The following is a 19,841-nucleotide window of genomic DNA, read 5'->3' on the forward strand; positions in this document are numbered from 1 at the left end:
TGGGGAGGTTTGAGGCTCAACCCTCCCTGATGAAATTTTCCCCCTGCGCGTGGGAGAAGGGAGGAGGTGGAATTTTGTAGATTTTTTGCTTAAATTTTGTTTGTTTTAGGTGAGATGTTAATGTTGAGTCCTCACTTGCCCCCAACGCAGCCAAGTGGGGGGGGGGGAGGTTGAGTTTAAAATCCCCTTCCATGGGGTGTTGAAGTTAAAACCACCTCCGTCTATAAAACAAAAATAATGGAAATGACAGTCATCAAATTCTATGAGCGTAGCCAAGGGGGATTTTGAGGGTTTTTTTAACGATAAAACCACCTCTTCGATATAAGACTAAAGCATAGAACAGTCACCAGATTCTATGAGAGTAGCTAAAAAACTTAACCCCCCCCCTTTCCAGAGGGCTTTAAGTTGAAACCCACTGCAGAGGGTTTTGAGTTTAAAACCCCTTCCAGCAGGGTTTGAAGGTAACAACCACCTCTTCAATGTAAAATTAAAGCAAATTACAGTCACCAAATTCTGTGAGCGTAGCTAAAGGAGTTTCCAGTTTGTTTAAAAACAAACTCCAGAAATCTTAGTTTAAAACCTTTCCCTTGTTTGAGTTACCAAACAAAACAATTTATTACCAATAGCTAATTAACTAATTGGTCTTTTTTAGCGGACCCCGTAAGGGGAAAAAGCCGCTATTAGGTTTGTGCAAAATTTCCGTCTGTCCGTCTGTCCGTCTGTCACACTCAGATCTCGAAAACTAGAAGAGATATGAAATATATTATTTCATCATTAAATCCGGCTTGAAAAGTTTAGGTGCAACAGCTACTTTTGGTTTTCTAAAAGCAAACCGTTTAATTTATAAAATTAATTATGCAAGCGATTTTTTCATAAAAATACATCAATTCTAAAACAATTACGTAAATGTAAGGGAGGCAATGTTACAATATGCTAACAAAGATGGAAATTTCTGTGTATTTTCAGTATCACTAAGTCAAATATATTTTAAAAATGTACAGGCTATGTTTACAACAAATATAAATAATAGTTAAAGATGTTTTTTTCTGGTCAACTAGCTGCTAAAATTAAAAGAAAACATTTCTGTTTGTTTATAAAGGCTAATAATGCACTTTGTATGTAAATATCACGCACATTTATTTAAATGGACTTTTTATGCAGCGATTTTCGTGCAGTAGCGTAACGTCGCAACATGATCAGGTCCTAAACCAATTCCTTAAACTTTTTTTAAAAAATCAGATTTTATTTATTTTTTGTTTAGTGCCCCCATCCGAATAAAAGAAGCTTATTTTTGTGCGTTTTGTCTGTTGGTCGGTCTGTCCGTCACGATTAGATTAAAAAAACTAGAACTCTAAAAGCTATTGAAAATCTGATTTACCCTTTAATGTTCCTCCCATAACATCTCAATAGTTTTAAGTATCTAAAATTGATTGTTCCGGATTTTTTTGTGCAAAACTAATCAACGCCAACAAATGTTTGTTTGCTCTTCTAACTTATATTACATTCAATTTCCATGCTTAAACGTTGCAAAAACACATTATCAATAATATGTTGTTCCGTTTTTTATGTAAATAGCATATTAATGCTAAATCAAAATCTCTATACTGACTTATATTTCATTAAGTGTAAAAATGTTCCGGATATTGTTTTATAAAACATGAATTAAGCCTAATGATTGTTTGAAAAAATTTACTAATATAACACTTATATTATTTGACAATGCGTCACTATAATTTGGTTATCAATATCAAATTGTTCCGTATTTTCATCTTTAAACAAATTTTAAAAATATCGACAATAGGTTGTTCAGGGCTTTAAAAAAAAGTAATTTACTAGAATTGATTACTGAAAATTACTTTTTAGACTTAATTTTCTTGCTGAAACATAACATAGAAGTTTTGTAATCGATAAAGAAAGTTCCGGATTTTGTTTCTTACAAATCGTCTCCAGAAATTTCCGAATTTATTTAAAAATCTACTAACGCCAAATAATTGTTTGAACTCCCTCTTCTAATTAATAAACAAATAATCTTCTCATTTACGAAATAATGTTTTTACGGATTTTTATGAAAAATATTTTAACGCACTACTCTCTTACAGTACATTTAACTTTCTACCTAAAACATTTAAAAATCTAATTATCGTTAATATTATGTTCCGATTTTTAAGGAAAACAGAATCCAAACACCAAAGTAAGGTATGAAAATCTCTCCACATGGCTGTAGTACATCTAATTTTTATACGAGACCATCCAAAAAATTTAATTAACGGTATTACATTTATCTGAAATTCTCTTTTTCTTTTACTATTTATAAAAACATCCGGAACAATCTGTTATATAAACTTTTCAATTGTGTTCATACCTAAAAATTATTGCGATGTTTTGAAACGTAAAATAAAGGTTAATCAATTTTTAATAACTTTTTTATATATCAAGATGACGGACAGACCGACTGACAGACAAAACGCAAAAGCAATGCGGCTTTGATCCTCTTTAAATAAATTTTATTAGAACTCAGTGCACCAATGTCTATGAACCCTCGTTAAATATCTCGTGTAAATAAAGACATTTTTTTTTATGGTACCGGTACTACTACCCTATTGTGAGGTAATGGAATTTTTTTTTCACGACGTCATATGAATGGACTCTTTAAATGTAATGCTAAAAGAACGCACTCTGTGCACCAATGTCTATTAACCCTCGAAAAATTGCTCGTATTGATGAAAACATATTTTAGTCTAACTAAGCCGTGTGAAGTAGTGTTTTTTTTTTCCTTTGACGTCATATGGAATGAATTCTTTAAAAGAAATGCTAAAAGAACGCACTCGGTGCACCAATGTCTATGAACACTCGATACATGGCTCGTATTGATGAAGGTGATTTTAGTCTATCTAGGCCGTGTGACGTAGTGTTTTTTTCCTTTGACGTCATATGGAATGAATTCTTTAAATGAAATGCTTAAAGAACGCACTCGGTGCACCAAAGTCTATGAACACTCGATAAATGGCTCGTATTGATGAATGCGATTTTTAGTCTAGATAGGCCGTGTGACGTAGTGTTTTTTTTCCCTCTGACGTTATATGGAATTAATTCTTTAAATGAAATGCTAAAAGAACTCGGTATAGTAATGTTTATTAAGCCTCGTTATGTGACTCGCGTTTATAAAAGGAATGATATCTTTATTTAGATCTAATCTAGATTTTTTAAACTAGATCTAGATTTTTATTACAGTATATCTAGATCTGGATTTATATTCTAATTAAAATTATTTTAGAGTCTAGATATAGAATTTTCTAGATCTAGTTTAGACTAAAATAGACTAGATTAAGATGTAGAATTTCAATTTCTAAACTTAAAGTGTAAAAAAAAAGTGTAGATTTTCATTTCCAAACGTTTTGATCAATATTGTAATGTTTTAATATACTAAAACTAATCTACTATTTTTTATTTAATTTAAATTTACGGCAAATGAATCTTTGAAACATTATTACTTTTGACCATCAAAATTAAATCACCTCTTGAATATTATTTGCGAATATGCAAATCCGACAGGGATCCGACTTCGACGGGGGCCGCCTCTTTGTGTAACACAAACTCTCTTTGTAATCTTGTTTTTTTTTCGATTCATGTGTTGTCAGGTAAAAGAAATAAGTGTGCAAAATTTCAGCTTCATCCGAGATTGGGTGTCTGATAAATAACGTGATTACAAACTTTTGGCCGGACAGACACACAGACAGACAGACAGAGTGAGTTGATATAAGCTTTGTAAAAATTGTATATTGTTTCAAATACCTTGATACAGCTTTCGTCCCAAATGAAATTAAACCTTTTCTTGTAGTACATTGTAAAGTGGTTAAGCTATATATTACAATGTCATAACAAATAACTGTCTAGATCTAGATTGTTATTTTATCATAAAATAAGACGTTACTTCAGAAAGAAGATGATTACGTCCTTCGCGTAGCCCAATGACAATCTAGTCATGCAAGTTATTCAATGACTTAAGCTCTGCAAAGTCGTTGCTTTTCATGGCTGACTCAGGCAATACCATTATGACTGAGACATCCAATGATATTTTATCAACAAAGATAGCCAATTTTAAACTAGACCTCGATCTAGATCTACGATATTTCCTCTACAATATCTTGCTGAGGTTTTTTTCAAAATTTATCCCAATATATCTTTGTATTGTTATGGCGTTTTAAAAGAATTTGTGGTATTTTAACGCTTACGTTTATTTACATTTTAGGCTTGTCTAGAAAACAAGAACTAAAGAACACATGGCGCCTTCAGTAATAAGATTTGTTTATGAACTTCATTGTGAAGAAGAGAAGACACTCTGTTAAGCTGACAAACTCATTTCACGACAGAAAATACACTTCTTCAGCTCTCCTTTATTGTGTTGTAAAGCTACTACTTGACTAGTCCAGTATGACGACTCATGTAGATTGCACTGTCACTCACTCAGGAATTGGAAACAGTTTTCAACATGTTGACTTTGAATTGGTGAATGATCATGAAGACAAAGAAGCAGCAGAAATGACAAACATGTGTCCAAGGTTGAGGCACTGTATACAGCATTGTATTCAACCTGTTTTGGTCGAGTCTCACCCTCTTACAGCAGATGCGCCATGGTACCAGAGGTTCCTTAATAACTTTTTCTGTCCACCACATTCACGAATGGGCGGTATCATCTTCATGATTGTCCTAACAAGCTGCATTTGGGTCACCTTATTTTCAGTTACAGGGGAAGAAGCTCTACCTGGAGGAAATTTGTTTGCCCTGCTAGCCTTGTTTGTTTTGTGCTGGAGTGGTGGATATATAGCAAGGCTAACGCGACTGCCTTCATTGTTAGGTAAAGGAATTTTAAAAAAAACTTGAATTAATGTGCATTAAATTTAAAAATTTCAGAATTTATCACATACAGATTCCTTGATGGGCTGCTAAATCAGCATTGGCTACAAAATATAATATAATCTTAGTTATCTTACCACTTCACTAAATGTTGAATTTTTTTATTTTTATTTTTTTTTTAGCGAAAGGGGAATAGCCGCTATTGGTTTTGTGTGGTCTGTTTGTCCGTCCATCCGCCCCGTTTAGAGCACAGAAATTAGACAAATATTGAAATCAGACGTCATGATATGTTACGTTTAAAGTTGTGATGCAATTGCTACTTTTTTTGTTGAAAATGAACCATTTTATTTTTTAAATTAACTATGGTTGCAGTTTTTTAAATAAAAATACACCACTTTTTATTTTTTTAAAGGTCACAAAGTTCTTCATTAATAATTCAGGTTACAATCATTTAATTACTTAGACTTAGATCCTCACAAGCCGTTCGGCGCATTGGGAGGCAAGAAGTCTCCCCACAAAGATCTGTCACTGGCAATGGCTGAAGCTTCTTCCCACCCGGTGTCCACTGCTCTGAGGTCCTACATGAAAGTCTGGTGCCAAGGTAGACGAGGACGTCCCTGTTTGCACTTTCTTCGTAATGGTCTCAATGTCATTGCAACTCTTGATATGCGTAATTCATTTTGTCGGATAAAATATCCAACAAACCTCATGCGACGCTCTGTCACAACCTCACTAACTGGTCGACTCCCAGTTCGGTATAGGATTTCCTTGTTTGAGACCCGATCTCTATACTTAAAAATCTGTCTTAGCCATCTTTGTTGAGACACATTTAGTATTTTTTCAATTTCGGCAGATGACTTCCGTGTTTCGTAAGCATACGTTGCTTTTGGGATAAAGATTGTGTTAAGTAGGTGCATTTTTGTCTCTAGTCTAAGAGCTGCAGCTTGTCCAAATAGACCGCAGCCTTTGGAAAATGCACCCTACTTTTCTCATTCGGCACGCTACATCATGGAAAGCATCCCCATCGTTTTTGTGATGCTGCCAAGGTACGTGAACTTGTCTATTTCTTCAAGATCTGACTCGCCAAGTCTGACGGGGGCACCCTTTGCCTTATATCCCACTCGCAAAATGTCTTATCCAAGTTTATGCGGAGGCCAATTTTGGGATGTCTCTCTATATAGGATTTCCGACATTTCTTGTGTGCATTTAATTGCATTGTAGACCCGAGTAGCACAACGTGCACTGGTACAAAATATATGTATTTGAGGCCACAAAAATATATTCGATAATAGGCTGTTCATTTTTAAAAAATAGCAAAAGATTCTATGAAATCGTTCTTCTGAAAGATTACATTTAGTTTACTTGCCAAAAGGTCTAAACTTTTTTTCTCTAGATAATAGGGGTGTCGAATTCCTTTCATTGCTTGGCTTAAATCGTTAGGGGTTACTTAATAATTACAATCAAGAACAATTATTACTAAACACACTTCAACTCCAACTATAGATATCCATAGAAATATAAATAATACTTTAATATTCAATAAGCACACAAGGACTTAAGGAATGTTGATTGTTGGTGGTGTTTTAGGAAACGTGCCATGCATAAATATTGCTAAAGATATAAATCGGTCCTGGCTAGTTACCTTAAGGTAAATTTTTTTTTCTCTAGATAATAATGGTATGAACGCTTGGCTTCCCAACTCAGGCGTCTTGAGTTTGAATCACGTTGAAGATTGGGATTATTATGAGATTGGAGGATTTTTAGGACGTCAGTCACAACTTCTCGATCTACGAGTCAGAACCTTACGACAGAGCTCAACAAGGTATAGCGAAGCCAATAGAGTTCTTGCAACAACAAGCAGTTCGGATATCCACGGCAGAACATTTGTATAATCAGTGTCACATGTAGCCAATAGTACAGTATTGGGCGTGATAATTTGGACATTTTACATTATTTTGGAGGCCTTAGTTGTCAAGTTCTTTGAGTTGGTACTGTTGTGTGGTGTAGTTTGCAGAGAGCCCGGATAGAGAGAACCGTTACAATAATTTATTCAGTTTGTTTTTAAGTTAAAAGTAACGCCAAATGATTCTTTGAGATTCTATTACTTTAGGCAATAAAAAAGAATCATGGCTTAAATATTCTTTGTTAATTTGGCTGATACGATGGGAGCGCCAATGAGTTTGTGTGATAACACAAAATCTCTTTGTAATCTTGTTTGAATTAGACATGAGTTACTTTAACTAATGATGCAATAAAAAAAGTGATATAAAAGTTATCACAATTTTCTGTTCAAAAGTTAGAATCATATCTTCTTTGTCTTTAAAAACTGCTTCTGCTGAATAAATGGTCTTTTAATTCTTAATTTTATTTAAGCTTGTTACATAATGTAATGTGATTAATAAGCTGCCCAAGTCTTGTAAGGATAGATAATTACACAAAGCAGATTAATTAATAAAGTTTGTCTTCGAGTCCGAATATTAATTAGGATTGCAGTATTTTACATGGCTACAAAGTCAACCTGCGACCTACATACTTTTCCACATCTAGCGCAGACATAACCGTTGTTCCCCGGTGGTAATTTAGAATCTCTTTTCGCCGTCTACGTCAGTCTTCGGCAGTGGATTTTCTTTGGGTCTCGAAAGTGTATCCCGCGGTCCTTGTAAGCAATCTCCAGCTGTCTGGTTTAGAAGCCGCCTGCTGCCAATTCTCTAGTAGATGAATCAGTATGCTCAAAGCAGTGTGGTTTTGGAACTAATAGAGGCACACGAAACATAAGTTTTGTGATGTGGTAAATGTAAGAACCAGAACTTTTATTCATTTTACTGAGACTTTTGATTCAGGGAGTCATAACGTTTTTCTCGCAGAATTTAATTTAAGGTTGAATTCCCTCCAAGGTTCATAGCCATTATTATTTGATTGGAATCCACAAAGTGGAAAGTGAGCAGGCCCAAGCAAACCTGGAAGAAGTCGGTCATCCGCGCAGCTGAGGATATTGGTAAGAGATAGGATGAAGAAAGCTGCTCAGAACCGAGTTCTGTGGAGAGGGTGTGGTTAGTGACACTCTACTCCCCCCTCACGAATAAGTCAGTCATGAAGTAGTTGCAAGAAGGACAAACTCATAAGACACAATTGAGACGTACTGTTCAGTTTTCTATTCAGAATTTCGTAAAACAAGTTTGTACTTGCTCAATTTATTTTCTTTGTCCTAATACTGAATCCAACCTGTCAATGATCGCCAATAACGACAAAAATTGTTCTATTTAACAGCGTTGGTGGGGTAGTATGCGCTCTGAACTGGTTTTTTTTTATGGTTTCAAGTTCGAAACCTGTCCGCCGCAGTCCCCTTTCGTCCTGCGAGACCCGTAGGTATGCACTAGAATAGTGTAACAAGTGTCGTGTATATGAGAGGAGGTTGGCTTATGTGATGTCTTGGGTATGCAGTTTAATGAACTGCACTTGCACAAATCATGCACAGGTACAGATTTGAATAAGTAGGTAGCCAACGAAGCTCAAGTTGCAATTTAAAATAGGATAATATTTATTTCCAAAATTGTAATTTTAAAAGAAAGGTTTGAGACTTTATTTACATTGGGAGATATGGAGATACAAAAATACAATGTGAAGTTAGGCCTTAGTCATTACCTGATGTGTTGAGCAAGTGATAGAGTGTCATTTAGGCCCAGCGCTTAGAATTGGTCGTCTCCTCCTCCGACAAGTGGATGTAATCAACTGGGTACAGTAGACATTGATGTGGACTACTGGCAAGACGTAGCGCTAGACCGAAATAAATGGAGATAGGGCGATATATAAAGCTATGAAAAGTTAAAAAATCGATAACCTCAGCTTCGGAAGAGCAAGTAAAACAAATTATGGTTGGTTCATCCAGCATAAAAGCTAATGCCACATTTACCTACGTTGTATGTGGATGAAAATGTCTTGCCATGAATCAAAATGACAACTACGTTTGTTTACGACTGAAAAAAAATTCTCATAAGCTATTTAAAATATTACTTTTATTTTCCACTTAAGGAATGTTGATTGTTGGCGGAGTTTTAGGAAACGTGCCATGCATAAATATTGCTAAAGATATTAATCGGTCCTGGCTAGTTACCTTAAGGTAAGTTTTTTTTTCTCTAGATAATAAGGGTATGAACGCTTGGCTTCCCAACTCAGGCGTTGGGAAAGTATATGTGCTGGCCACATTGAACTCACATTCCCCCAGAGAAATAAATTAGTTTGACATCATTTGCCAGTATAGTAGGATGGTTTAAAAGGGATACCTTTCTGTTCAATTAATATAGTAATGGGCTTTGTTACTACACATAAAAATTATATGTGTCAGATACGAATAGCCAAAATTTTCAGTAAAATAAATTACAAAAGTAATTTTTCTATAGAAGAAGTTACGAAAGTTATATAATATAAAACCACAGACCATAGACTTATATATACTACTCTAGACTGGACATGGAGATTTTTTAACACTACTAAAAATGTTAAATTTTTTTAGAAAGTTGGATCAAGGCGTTGTTTTGTAAAGTAGTTAAAAGTAGTGAGGTTGTATTTTTTTTCAACCCTAACCTATGAAACAAATAATTTAATTTTTAGATTTGATCTAGATCTAGTAAGTGAACATCAAAAATGAGAGTACTCTCGTCTCATAATTATTATTTTGCAATTTTTAGATATATAATCTAGAAAGATCTAGGTAATCAATCTATTTAAATCAACATGAATTATTTCGATCTAGGATTTTTGAAACATTATCTCAATGAAAAAAAACAAGAAATGGCTTTGTATCATATATTTGCGTGAATATCCGAGAAATGATTTTGCATTATTTCTAAACTTTGAAAACTAAAGATCATTACTTTTCTAAGACAGAAAAGATTGATTGGGGCGACTCCGCTTAGAGCCTGAAAAAAGAGTTTACGTACATAAAAATCTATATTTGTGAATATGTCTGTGAATCGATCAGTCGCGGTTAAGAATTTATTTCCGGTTTCAGGTCTAAATATAATATATAAGTCTATGCCACAGACCTATATATACTACAATAAATATAGGTATTTTCTCTCTATGATTTATTTAGGTAGGTGCTGTTTTACTATTAGACATCTCGTACAGCAAAACAGACAAACAAACAAAAGCCGTCAAGTCGCAATAGGTTCTGCGTATACAGTTCACGCCATTCAGGCATCGCTTAACCAGGGCAGAGTACCAAAGGACTGGAAAGAAGCTAATGTCACCCCCCTATTTAAAAAAGGAGAAAAATCTGACCCAGGAAACTACAGACCAGTATCACTTACCAGCATGTAAAATCCTAGAACACATAGTATGTAGCAACATCATAAACCACTTAGACAAACATAATGTCCTCACCCCATACCAACATGGCTTTAGGAAATATAGATCATATGAAACACAACTAATAGGACTAATTGATGATTTTTCAAAAGGTTTAGATAATAGTGAACAAATAGATGCTATATTGCTAGATTTTTCCAAGGCTTTTGACAAAGTTCACCACCATAGTTTAAAATATTTCGGCATTAATGGTCCACTGCATCAGTGGATTAAAGATTTTCTGATAGGGAGAGAACAAACTGTAATAATAAATGGCTCTAAATCAACACCGATAACAGTAAACTCAGGTGTACCTCAAGGAACAGTCTTGGGTCCACTACTATTTTTAATTTACGTAAATGATTTACCAAATTGCATTACTTCAGGAACAAAAGTCAGATTATTTACAGACGATTGCATAATATATAGAACAATAAAAACAACACAAGACACAGATATTTTACAAAGAGAATTAGATGAATTACAGAAATGGGAATCAAATTGGAGCATGTTTTTCCACCCAGAAAAATGTCAGTTGTTAAGAGTAACAAAAAAACTAAAACAAATTAATTCCACTTATCTTATTCATGGCAAACCAGTAACATAGACTAAAAAGGCAAAATACCTAGGTGTTATAATAAATGAAAAACTGTCATGGAATCCACATATTGATGAAACTATAAAAAAAAAATCAAACAAAGCATTAGGGTTTATTAAAAGAAATTTCTATTAATCAAATAAGAACATAAAACTAAAATGTTATTTAACCTTGGTTAGGCCAATAATAGAATATGCATCCTCCGTTTGGGACCCCTCAACTCAAGAAAACATTAAGAAACTGGAACAGACACAAAATAGAACACCTTTAGTAAAATCACTAAATTTAGAAAGCCTTCAGGACAGAAGACTCAAAAGTAAAGTAGCAATTATACATAAAACACTGAACCATAATCTTCAAATACAAAAACAAAATTTAATAAAGTACTCTGAAAGACACAAAGATAAGGGTACATTTCTCGTCCCATATGCTAGATCTAGGACAAATTTGTACAAATACTCCTTCTTTCCTGGTGCTATTAGAGCATGGAATGGGTTGCCTGAGCTAACCAGGAAAACCAGTGACTTGGCAGAATTTAAGTCATTGGTTAATATGCATGACTAAATGCATGACGCGTAGGACGTAATCATCTTCTTTTTTGAAGTAACGTCTGTATTATATAAGATAAGATAAGATTCACGGTTCTACGTATACCGTAGGCTGTCCTATCACCACATGGGCACATGTGATTCGTGAAACATTCAAATAAATAGTAAAAACTGCACTCATCATTAATCTTCGGAATCACTGACATTGTCATCAAGTAGACTCTAGATCTACATTTCAGATCGAATCTAGTTTAGAAATCTAGATTCTATCTTGAGACTAAATTGTCACTAGTCTAGATCTAGCTCTACCTGACTAAAGTTTATTAAGATAGGCCTACACCTACTATCTAGATTATTCTAAATAGAGTCTATATCTAGATCTAGAAAAATTATATAACTAGTCTAGATCAGACTCAGTAGATCTGCTATCTATAAATCTATACAATATTGAATATATTCTACTTATAGATCTACTTTTCAGCGCCAAAACCTAATATACCAATATAATAATAATAAGGCTTGGCATTGAGTCCGAAGATTAATGAGGAATGCAATATTTCCCGTCGATACGCAGCCCCAGCTGTGACCTACATATTTTCCCACAACCAGAACAAGCATAAAAAGATTATCTGTTTGCCGTCTGCGGCTGTCCTCGTCAGCGGATTTCCTTTTGGTCTCAAATGCGCATTCCGCGGCCTTTGAGAGTGACCTCCAGTTGTCTGTCTCATTCTAAAACCACATGCAACCAGATGCTCTCTTCTATGTCTGCTATGGCAAAGTAAGCGCCTAATCTGGTCTCTAAAGCGTTTTCGTGGGGCACCTCTGTTTCGTCAACCATCTTTTAGCTTACCAAAAAAGACTGCTTTTGGCATACGTTCGTCCCCATACGGGGTACGTGCCCTGCCCAGCGTAACTGTCGGACCATAAGAAGTCCCTCTATACTAGCCTATACTGTCCATACCGGCGTTCGCAAGGACATCGCTGTTTGTAGTGCTGTCTGGCCACCGTATGTTTATGATGAAGCGCAAGCATCTTCCTAGATATGTGAAGTGTTTTACCACGTTAAGGGGACGTCCATTTACGGTGATCTTTAGGGCTGAGTAGGTTTTATTGGGTCACTTCTGGAACATGACTTCTGTTTTACCAAGGTTTATTGATAAATAGAAAGAGGCGGAAGCGTCTCCGAATTCGTTGACCGCGATCTGGAGATCATGTTCATTGTGGGCTAGCAGGGCGCAATCATTGGCATAAAGAAGCTCTGTTATGACCATTTCTTTTGTTTTTTTTTGTATGGGATAGAATACAAAAAAAGAATGCCGTCAGAACGAAACGCGATGTCGATGCCATTGTGCAATCGCTGCCTCATTTGACCCAGCATTACGCCAAGGAAGATAGTGAATAGAGTAAAGTACACAGCCCTGCTTCACGCCATTTTCTATTGGGAAATGATCGACATGTCATAATAGTGTTTAATCTGTGACCGTTTTGTCCCACTTGAAACTGGATAGGAGCGTAGGTGGGCATCCGAGCCTGGCCAGAATCCTCCATTAACCATTGACCGTGTCGAAATTCTTGCTGAGGTCCACGAAGGCAGCGTATATAAAGGTTTATATAGTATACTAGACATAAATCTAGTCTAAAATCAAGACTAACTCTAAGACTCTAGATCTAGACTGCCTAGAGTACGAATAAATTCTGATTATCTTAAATTCTGTTTCTACTATATTTATATCCTAGATACATATTCTAGAAGTAGATCTATACTGATTCTATAGTTACAATTCGAATTCAACGTGAATATTTATGATTATAGAGATTACAGATTATAACTAGATTTTATAGATCTATGACTATTATGACAAGGCCATGGTATGTCTGAGATCAATTTTTCAAAGCAACCTATAATTAATGGACTTCATCTAAAACAAGTTCATTCATATATTTACATGCGATTTTTAAATATTTATAAGCTATGCCTTATTTTGGACCAATGTCTCACAACGACTGATAAGAGAAATCAGGTATAAACGTCAGGAGAAAACACGACCGCTTAACTCAAGAAAACATTAAGAAATTAAAACAGACACAAAATAGACAGTGAGATTCATAAGAAACGAATATTCACAATTGATTACAGTAACACCTTTTTAAAAACAACTTTTAAAAAATCATTTAAAGTTTTCAAATCTCAATTTTTATTTCTACAACTATTTTTGTGCGACATTGTGTATCGGAAAATGCCGGGTACTTCAAGTAAGAAAGTCCTAAAATATACACAGATCTCGGGTAAAAGACTCATCAAATAAAGTACTGTAAATGTGTAGTTTCATGTGCTTGTTTCATGTCTTTTCTTTTTATAGCCTCTATCGGGTTTGATCCTAACTACCCGTATTTTTGTGTAGATTTTTTTTATCAAGTACACTTAAATTTACAGTCTAATAATGTCAGTTTAATTTAAGATATATAAGAAAAAATGTACTTCCGGCCCAATTTCTAATTCTAGTTTTAAACCCAAGAAACGAAACGCATAAGCGCAACAATGCCAATTGTAGAATTTTAAATCAACATTTCAGATAGTTACTTTCTTGTCAAATTTTGGTTTTGTTTTGTTTACATGTTTTGGCTGTTATTTCAAAACATCCCACAGGACTGTCTGGGGGGGGGGGAGTAGGCAGAGTTTGAACCCGCGACCATCAAGACGACACTCTAGAGTGCATAACACACGATAAGCCATCAAGTGTTAGGCTTTACTCTTTTAATTATATCACTAATCAAATAATCCGAAAGAGTAGATGAACAAAAAGAGGGATACGCCTCGTCTCTAACGTAAATGTAACAGCTTAGTAAGTCGCTGATCTACTTTCCCTTTCAGACCTTGTGGTCTATAGGGCAGAGGATGTAAAGGTCATCTGTTTCGGTGGCCTACGGTTAACGAGGGCGTCATGTGGCCAGCACAACGACCAACCGCCTTTACTTTTCCCCAACTAATGTCAGGTATCCATTAGAGCTTGGTGAACTCAGAGGCGTCCGAAGATCTCGAAATTAATAATCCCAGTCTTCACCAGGATTCGAACCCAGGTCTCCGGTTCGGAAGCCAAGCTACCGCGCCTCCGCTGATCTGGATTGAACAAAATTCTTACTTCTCGAACCAGAAAATACGATAAATAGACAGAATGTTATTAGAATAAAACAGAGGCTAATTTTTTTTTTTTTTTTTCGGTACATAAATATCCAGATGGTCAACTGGCGGACTTACCTATATGGTGTAGAAGACGAAGAAAAAAGGGAGCAAGGGGAGACAATTTAGGCGGCAAATTATAATTCGGCATCATAGCAATACAAAAACAATCTATATATATATATATATATAATTCTCTTCTTCGCTCAACAGTTTGGACGAGCAAGAAGTAAAGGAAAGATCACTCTCTTATTTCTGTGGATAGCAACCCCACGAAAAAACAAATTGGGGGGGGGGGGAGAACAAGTGGGTATTCACACGTCGCTACGGATGGCTGCGCGCTGGACTGTCAAACCCTGTCCGCTCCCATCCCCCTTTGTCCTGCGGGAGGTTTAAACTAAGAAGTAAACTATCTTCAACTCAAGGAACATCCGAAACATGTAAAACATTTTACAAACACTAAATAGCAGCGCTGGACTTAACCATTGTGACCAAGAAGTCATGGAAAGAGAACAAGTAATCTACTATGTATAATCACCCGTCACTAAATAGCAGGGCCGGACATAAGCATTGTGGGGCCTTATGCGAAACGGATTTCGCGGGGCAAAGTTTGGATAGGGAAGCGGACAATAAGTGAAATTTAAGAGTTTGTATTAGAAAATTCGTCTATGCATTTTATTCATTCTTTACTACGTACAGAATTACTTTACGAGCCTTGCGTGTAGCAAAGTCATACAGTATATCATGATAATTCTGTTTTCTACATAGATAACGCTCAATAGCAAGAATTACCAAATGTTTCAATCTTATTTCACCAGATTACACAATTACGGCTAATGCATAATGCCGTTTTTATTTATCTCTCGTAGGATTGGTGTTTTCCATATCGAATGACACCCCAAAATGACAATTTTTGTCTATATATTTCCGTATATTTTAAGGACTTTTTCGTATATTTTGTAATTTTGGGAGATTTCCAGGAGCTCCTGGTAAATCTACAAGAGGGCGCGGGAAATCTGTTTTAAGTTATAAAATGGTTTAATTTAATAATTTATACACCTTGAATTAGTGCGCGTGCTATGAAAGTGCGGGTCCAATGAAAGTGTGGGGCCCACTGCGGTCGCATAGGTTACAGTGGCCTAAGGCCAGCCTTGCAAAATAGCGGCGTATGCTACGCCGAGGGTAGACTAGTACAATATATTTTAAAAAGTAGTATTTACATCTTCGACAAGATGTCCAATAACAGAGTATTTATCTCATTTAAGTACATTACAATGAAACAAATAATGAATGGCTTTCATTGTAATTTATTATTGCTAAAATGATGATAAGAAGCTGATAGTTTAGCAGGAGATAGGCTCTTTGCTACATGTAAGAGATAGGCTCTTTGCTACATGTAAGAGATAGGCTCTTTGCTACATGTAGGAGATAGGCTCTTTGCTACATGTAAGAGATAGGCTCTTTGCTACATGTAGGAGATAGGCTCTTTGCTACATGTAGGAGATAGGCTCTTTGCTACATGTAAGAGATAGGCTCTTTGCTACATGTAAGAGATAGGCTCTTTGCTACATGTAGGAGATAGGCTCTTTGCTACATGTAAGAGATAGGCTCTTTGCTACATGTAGGAGATAGGCTCTTTGCTACATGTAGGAGATAGGCTCTTTGCTACATGTAAGAGATAGGCTCTTTGCTACATGTAGGAAATAGGCTCTTTGCTACATGTAGGAGATAGGCTCTTTGCTACATGTAAGAGATAGGCTCTTTGCTACATGTAGGAGATAGGCTCTTTGCTACATGTAGGAGATAGGCTCTTTGCTACATATAAGGGATAGGCTCTTTGCTACATGTAGGAGATAGGCTCTTTGCTACATATAAGGGATAGGCTCTTTGCTACATGTAAGAGATAGGCTCTTTGCTACATGTAGGAGATAGGCTCTTTGCTACATGTAAGAGATAGGCTCTTTGCTACATGTAGGAGATAGGCTCTTTGCTACATGTAAGAGATAGGCTCTTTGCTACATGTAAGAGATAGGCTCTATGCTACATGTAAGAGAAGGCTTAGTGCTACATGTAAGGGATAGGCTCTTTGCTACATAAAAGGGATAGGCTCTTTGCAACATGTAAGGGATGGGCTCTTTGCTACATGTAAGAGATAGGCTCTTTGCTACATGTAAGAGATAGGCTCTTTGCTACATGTAAGGGATAGGCTCTTTGCTACATGTAAGGGTTAGGCTCTTTGCTACATGTAAGGGATAGGCTCTTTGCTACATGTAAGGGATGGGCTCTTTGCTACATGTAAGAGATAGGCTCTTTGCTACATGTAAGAGATAGGCTCTTTGCTACATGTAAGAGATAGGCTCTTTGCTACATGTAAGAGATAGGCTCTTTGCTACATGTAAGAGATAAGCTCTTTGCTACATGTAAGAGATAGGCACTTTGCTACATGTAAGAGATAGGCTCTTTGCTACATGTAAGAGATAGGCACTTTGTTACATGTAAGAGATAGGCACTTTGCTACATGTAAGAGATAGACACTCTGCTACATGTGTGTCAGATCAAGAATGGCTGGCTGTATTCAGTGTATGGTATGCACTTAGGACAGTTGTCACAACGGGCTATTAATTTTACACGCTGTCATTTTCTGTCATGTTTATTTAGGTGCAAAACGGACAACGACATAATATGCAGGTCGAAACGGGTTTTGAGACGCACCATAGTTGACGGACTTTGAAGTCCACATTTAGTGACGTCATGGTTTAGTGAGTTCTAGTTTATTTATGTGATTGTTAGTTGATGTTAGGTCTTCGAGAGGATAACTGCGTATTACAGACAAAGACTCGACCGTGGCCTTTTTAGTACTAAACTTCGTCCCTTAACCTTGTTACATGTATAGGCATTGTTCTGTAGTAAGTTAAATGCATCTAATACACCCGTACAAGAAATCCAGACATGTTCAGAGTAATATTCGAAGTCAGATAGCAATTAAGAACTACGGGATGAAGTCAAATGAAATACTGCACTCTTCCTTAATCTTCGGAATCTAAGACAATGCATATAAACTCCTAGATTAAACATGTGCTTTTATTTCTATCCTTAACGAAAACTCCTTGATTTAACTTTTGCTGTTATTTCTTCTCAGACAGATCGCTTTAACAGTTATTCTAACAAGAGCAGGTCTTGGTCTTGATCCTAAAGCATTGAGACGCCTTTCTTTTGTTGTTTTGAGACTTGCTTTTCTCCCTTGTTTGACCGAAACAATTATAGATGGCATTGCTAGTCATCTGATTTTAGGCTTTCCATGGCAGTGGGCATTTATGCTTGGGTAAGTTTCATAATTATTCCTTACCAGATACTTTTCTTTCTAATTACCATACTTATATGTCTTTTTTTTTGTGTGTGGCTGTTTGTAGATTTGTAATCGCTGCAGTGTCCCCCGCTGTTGTAGTCCCTTCACTCATAAGCTTAGGTGAGAGACGCTATGGTATAGACAAAGGCATACCTACATTGGTTATTGCTGCGGCAAGCCTGGATGACATTTTAGCTATTACAGGTTTCGGAGTCCTTTTGGGAATAACATTTTCAACAGGTATTTCATTGTAATCTTTAAAAATATTGCCACATAACTGAGAAAATAGAAAAGTTAGTTAGTTAGTTTCATTCTTCACCAGTTAGTCCGCTAGCCCTTTACATTTATTCACCAGTCATCTACATTTATTCACCAGTCCTTTACATTTATTCACCAGCCTTTTACATTTATTCACCAGCCTTTTACATTTATTCACCAGCCTTTTACATTTATTCACCAGCCTTTTACATTTATTCACCAGCCTTTTACATTTATTCACCAGCCTTTTACATTTATTCACCAGCCTTTTACATTTATTCACCATACTTTATCTCTCTCTTTGCCTCCCACCTTCTCAGCATTACTCTCAACGGACACCCAAACATCATGCTTTAGTTTCCTTGTCCTTTTCTCTCACTTGTGTTACTCCAACTTTTCTCCCTTACAAGCCATAGAACTATTTATGTCTTTAAACTGACACAACGTACAAGAGTTCTTGTTAGATATGGATCTAGCAGCATATATTTGTGTTTTTGTTGAGTGTATGTACCTTAATAAAGATACGTCATTTGGTATCGAAATGATGCAGACTTTAGGGGGGAAAGACTTAAAATGCATGATTCATGCAGCGTAATTTGTGAAAAAAAGCTCTTTGGTAACAAATATAGATTTGGTAGGTAAACCTCGAAGTAATTTCAATCTCAATATTTATGACTTTTAGGTCTACATTTTGTTATCGATTTCTAAGAAAGAACAAAGACACTATTTTATTGTTGAATTAAGTAACTCAACATGTGTAACGGTACCGCTTATATTTACCTTTTATATTTCAAACAGTTGCATAAGTATACAGACACGTTATTCGGTACCTCCTGCATGTCTGTTACAAAATAATACATACTTTAAGATCTGATAACTTTGTGAAGTAAATGTAGTAGACTTCATTTTCCACTATCAAGTAATAGATTTGTGTTTCATTTATACCTATAACAGTGTACGATGAAATACGCGAAAAAAAAATGCATATGAATTAAAAATGTGCATACCAAGCACAGTACATCATTGTATGGAACAACCATTTGGCACTTTTTTTTCAATGAATCTTTGAATGAAAACTTTGGTTAGAAAATGGAATGTCCTGTGACGATAGTTTCTGGAACTTGTTTCTGATCTAAAAGGGACAAATACTCATGATCTCCATTTTCCATCAAAAATACTTTAAAACTTTATAAATCTTAAGAATTAAATGTTTTTAGTTAAATTTTTATAACCAAAAGAATTGATTTCATTCGTGTTTTGTTTCAATGTTGATTTTGTGCTTTTGAAGTTAATAATTGTTATTATAAATGAGAGAGAAACTCCTCTGTTTTGTAAAAACTTAATATTTAAAATAAAGTCATTTGAATAGAGATGTGTATGAAAATACTTTAAAAAATGGAGTATTTCTTAAATACTTTTTGTTAAGAAAATTATACTATAAAAACGAAAGTAAAAAATACAGAACTTATTCTTATTTTCAGGAGATATTGCCTGGACCCTTTCTAAAGGTCCTCTTGAAGTTGTTTTAGGTACAGTTTATGGTATTATTGGAGGAATCATTCTTTGGTACATTCCACAGAAATCTAGTGTAAGTAAATATTATAAATATGTAAAAAAAAAAACAGACTTGGTTGATTGATTTACTGATCGCCAAATCTCTGGAACCACCGAAACGGTGGTAGCAATTTGTAGCAAACATTGGTTCGTCTTACC

At 35.5% G+C, this 19,841-nt stretch overlaps 1 protein-coding gene across 5 annotated transcripts in view; it reads left to right on the top strand.

Annotated features, from left to right (window-relative positions):
• The window catches only part of LOC106051092 (sodium/hydrogen exchanger 9B2-like), a 37,953-nt gene that overhangs the window by 7,029 nt on the left and 11,083 nt on the right, over nt 1-19,841 (top strand). For 3 of the 5 annotated variants that reach the window (XM_056019695.1, XM_056019698.1, XM_056019696.1), the window contains exons 2-6: nt 4,250-4,855; nt 6,523-6,676; nt 17,664-17,846; nt 17,935-18,110; nt 19,610-19,716. In XM_056019695.1, coding sequence (XP_055875670.1) covers nt 4,432-4,855; nt 6,523-6,676; nt 17,664-17,846; nt 17,935-18,110; nt 19,610-19,716 — 1,044 coding nt within the window. In that variant the 5' untranslated portion in view covers nt 4,250-4,431. Of the gene's footprint in view, nt 1-4,249; nt 4,856-6,414; nt 6,503-6,522; nt 6,677-8,883; nt 8,972-17,663; nt 17,847-17,934; nt 18,111-19,609; nt 19,717-19,841 lie in introns of all 5 variants that reach the window. The other 2 variants (XM_056019699.1, XM_056019697.1) reach the window with 2 other exon arrangements.

The sequence above is a fragment of the Biomphalaria glabrata genome, chromosome 2, assembly GCF_947242115.1.
Source record: "Biomphalaria glabrata chromosome 2, xgBioGlab47.1, whole genome shotgun sequence".
Lineage (NCBI taxonomy): Eukaryota > Metazoa > Mollusca > Gastropoda > Planorbidae > Biomphalaria > Biomphalaria glabrata.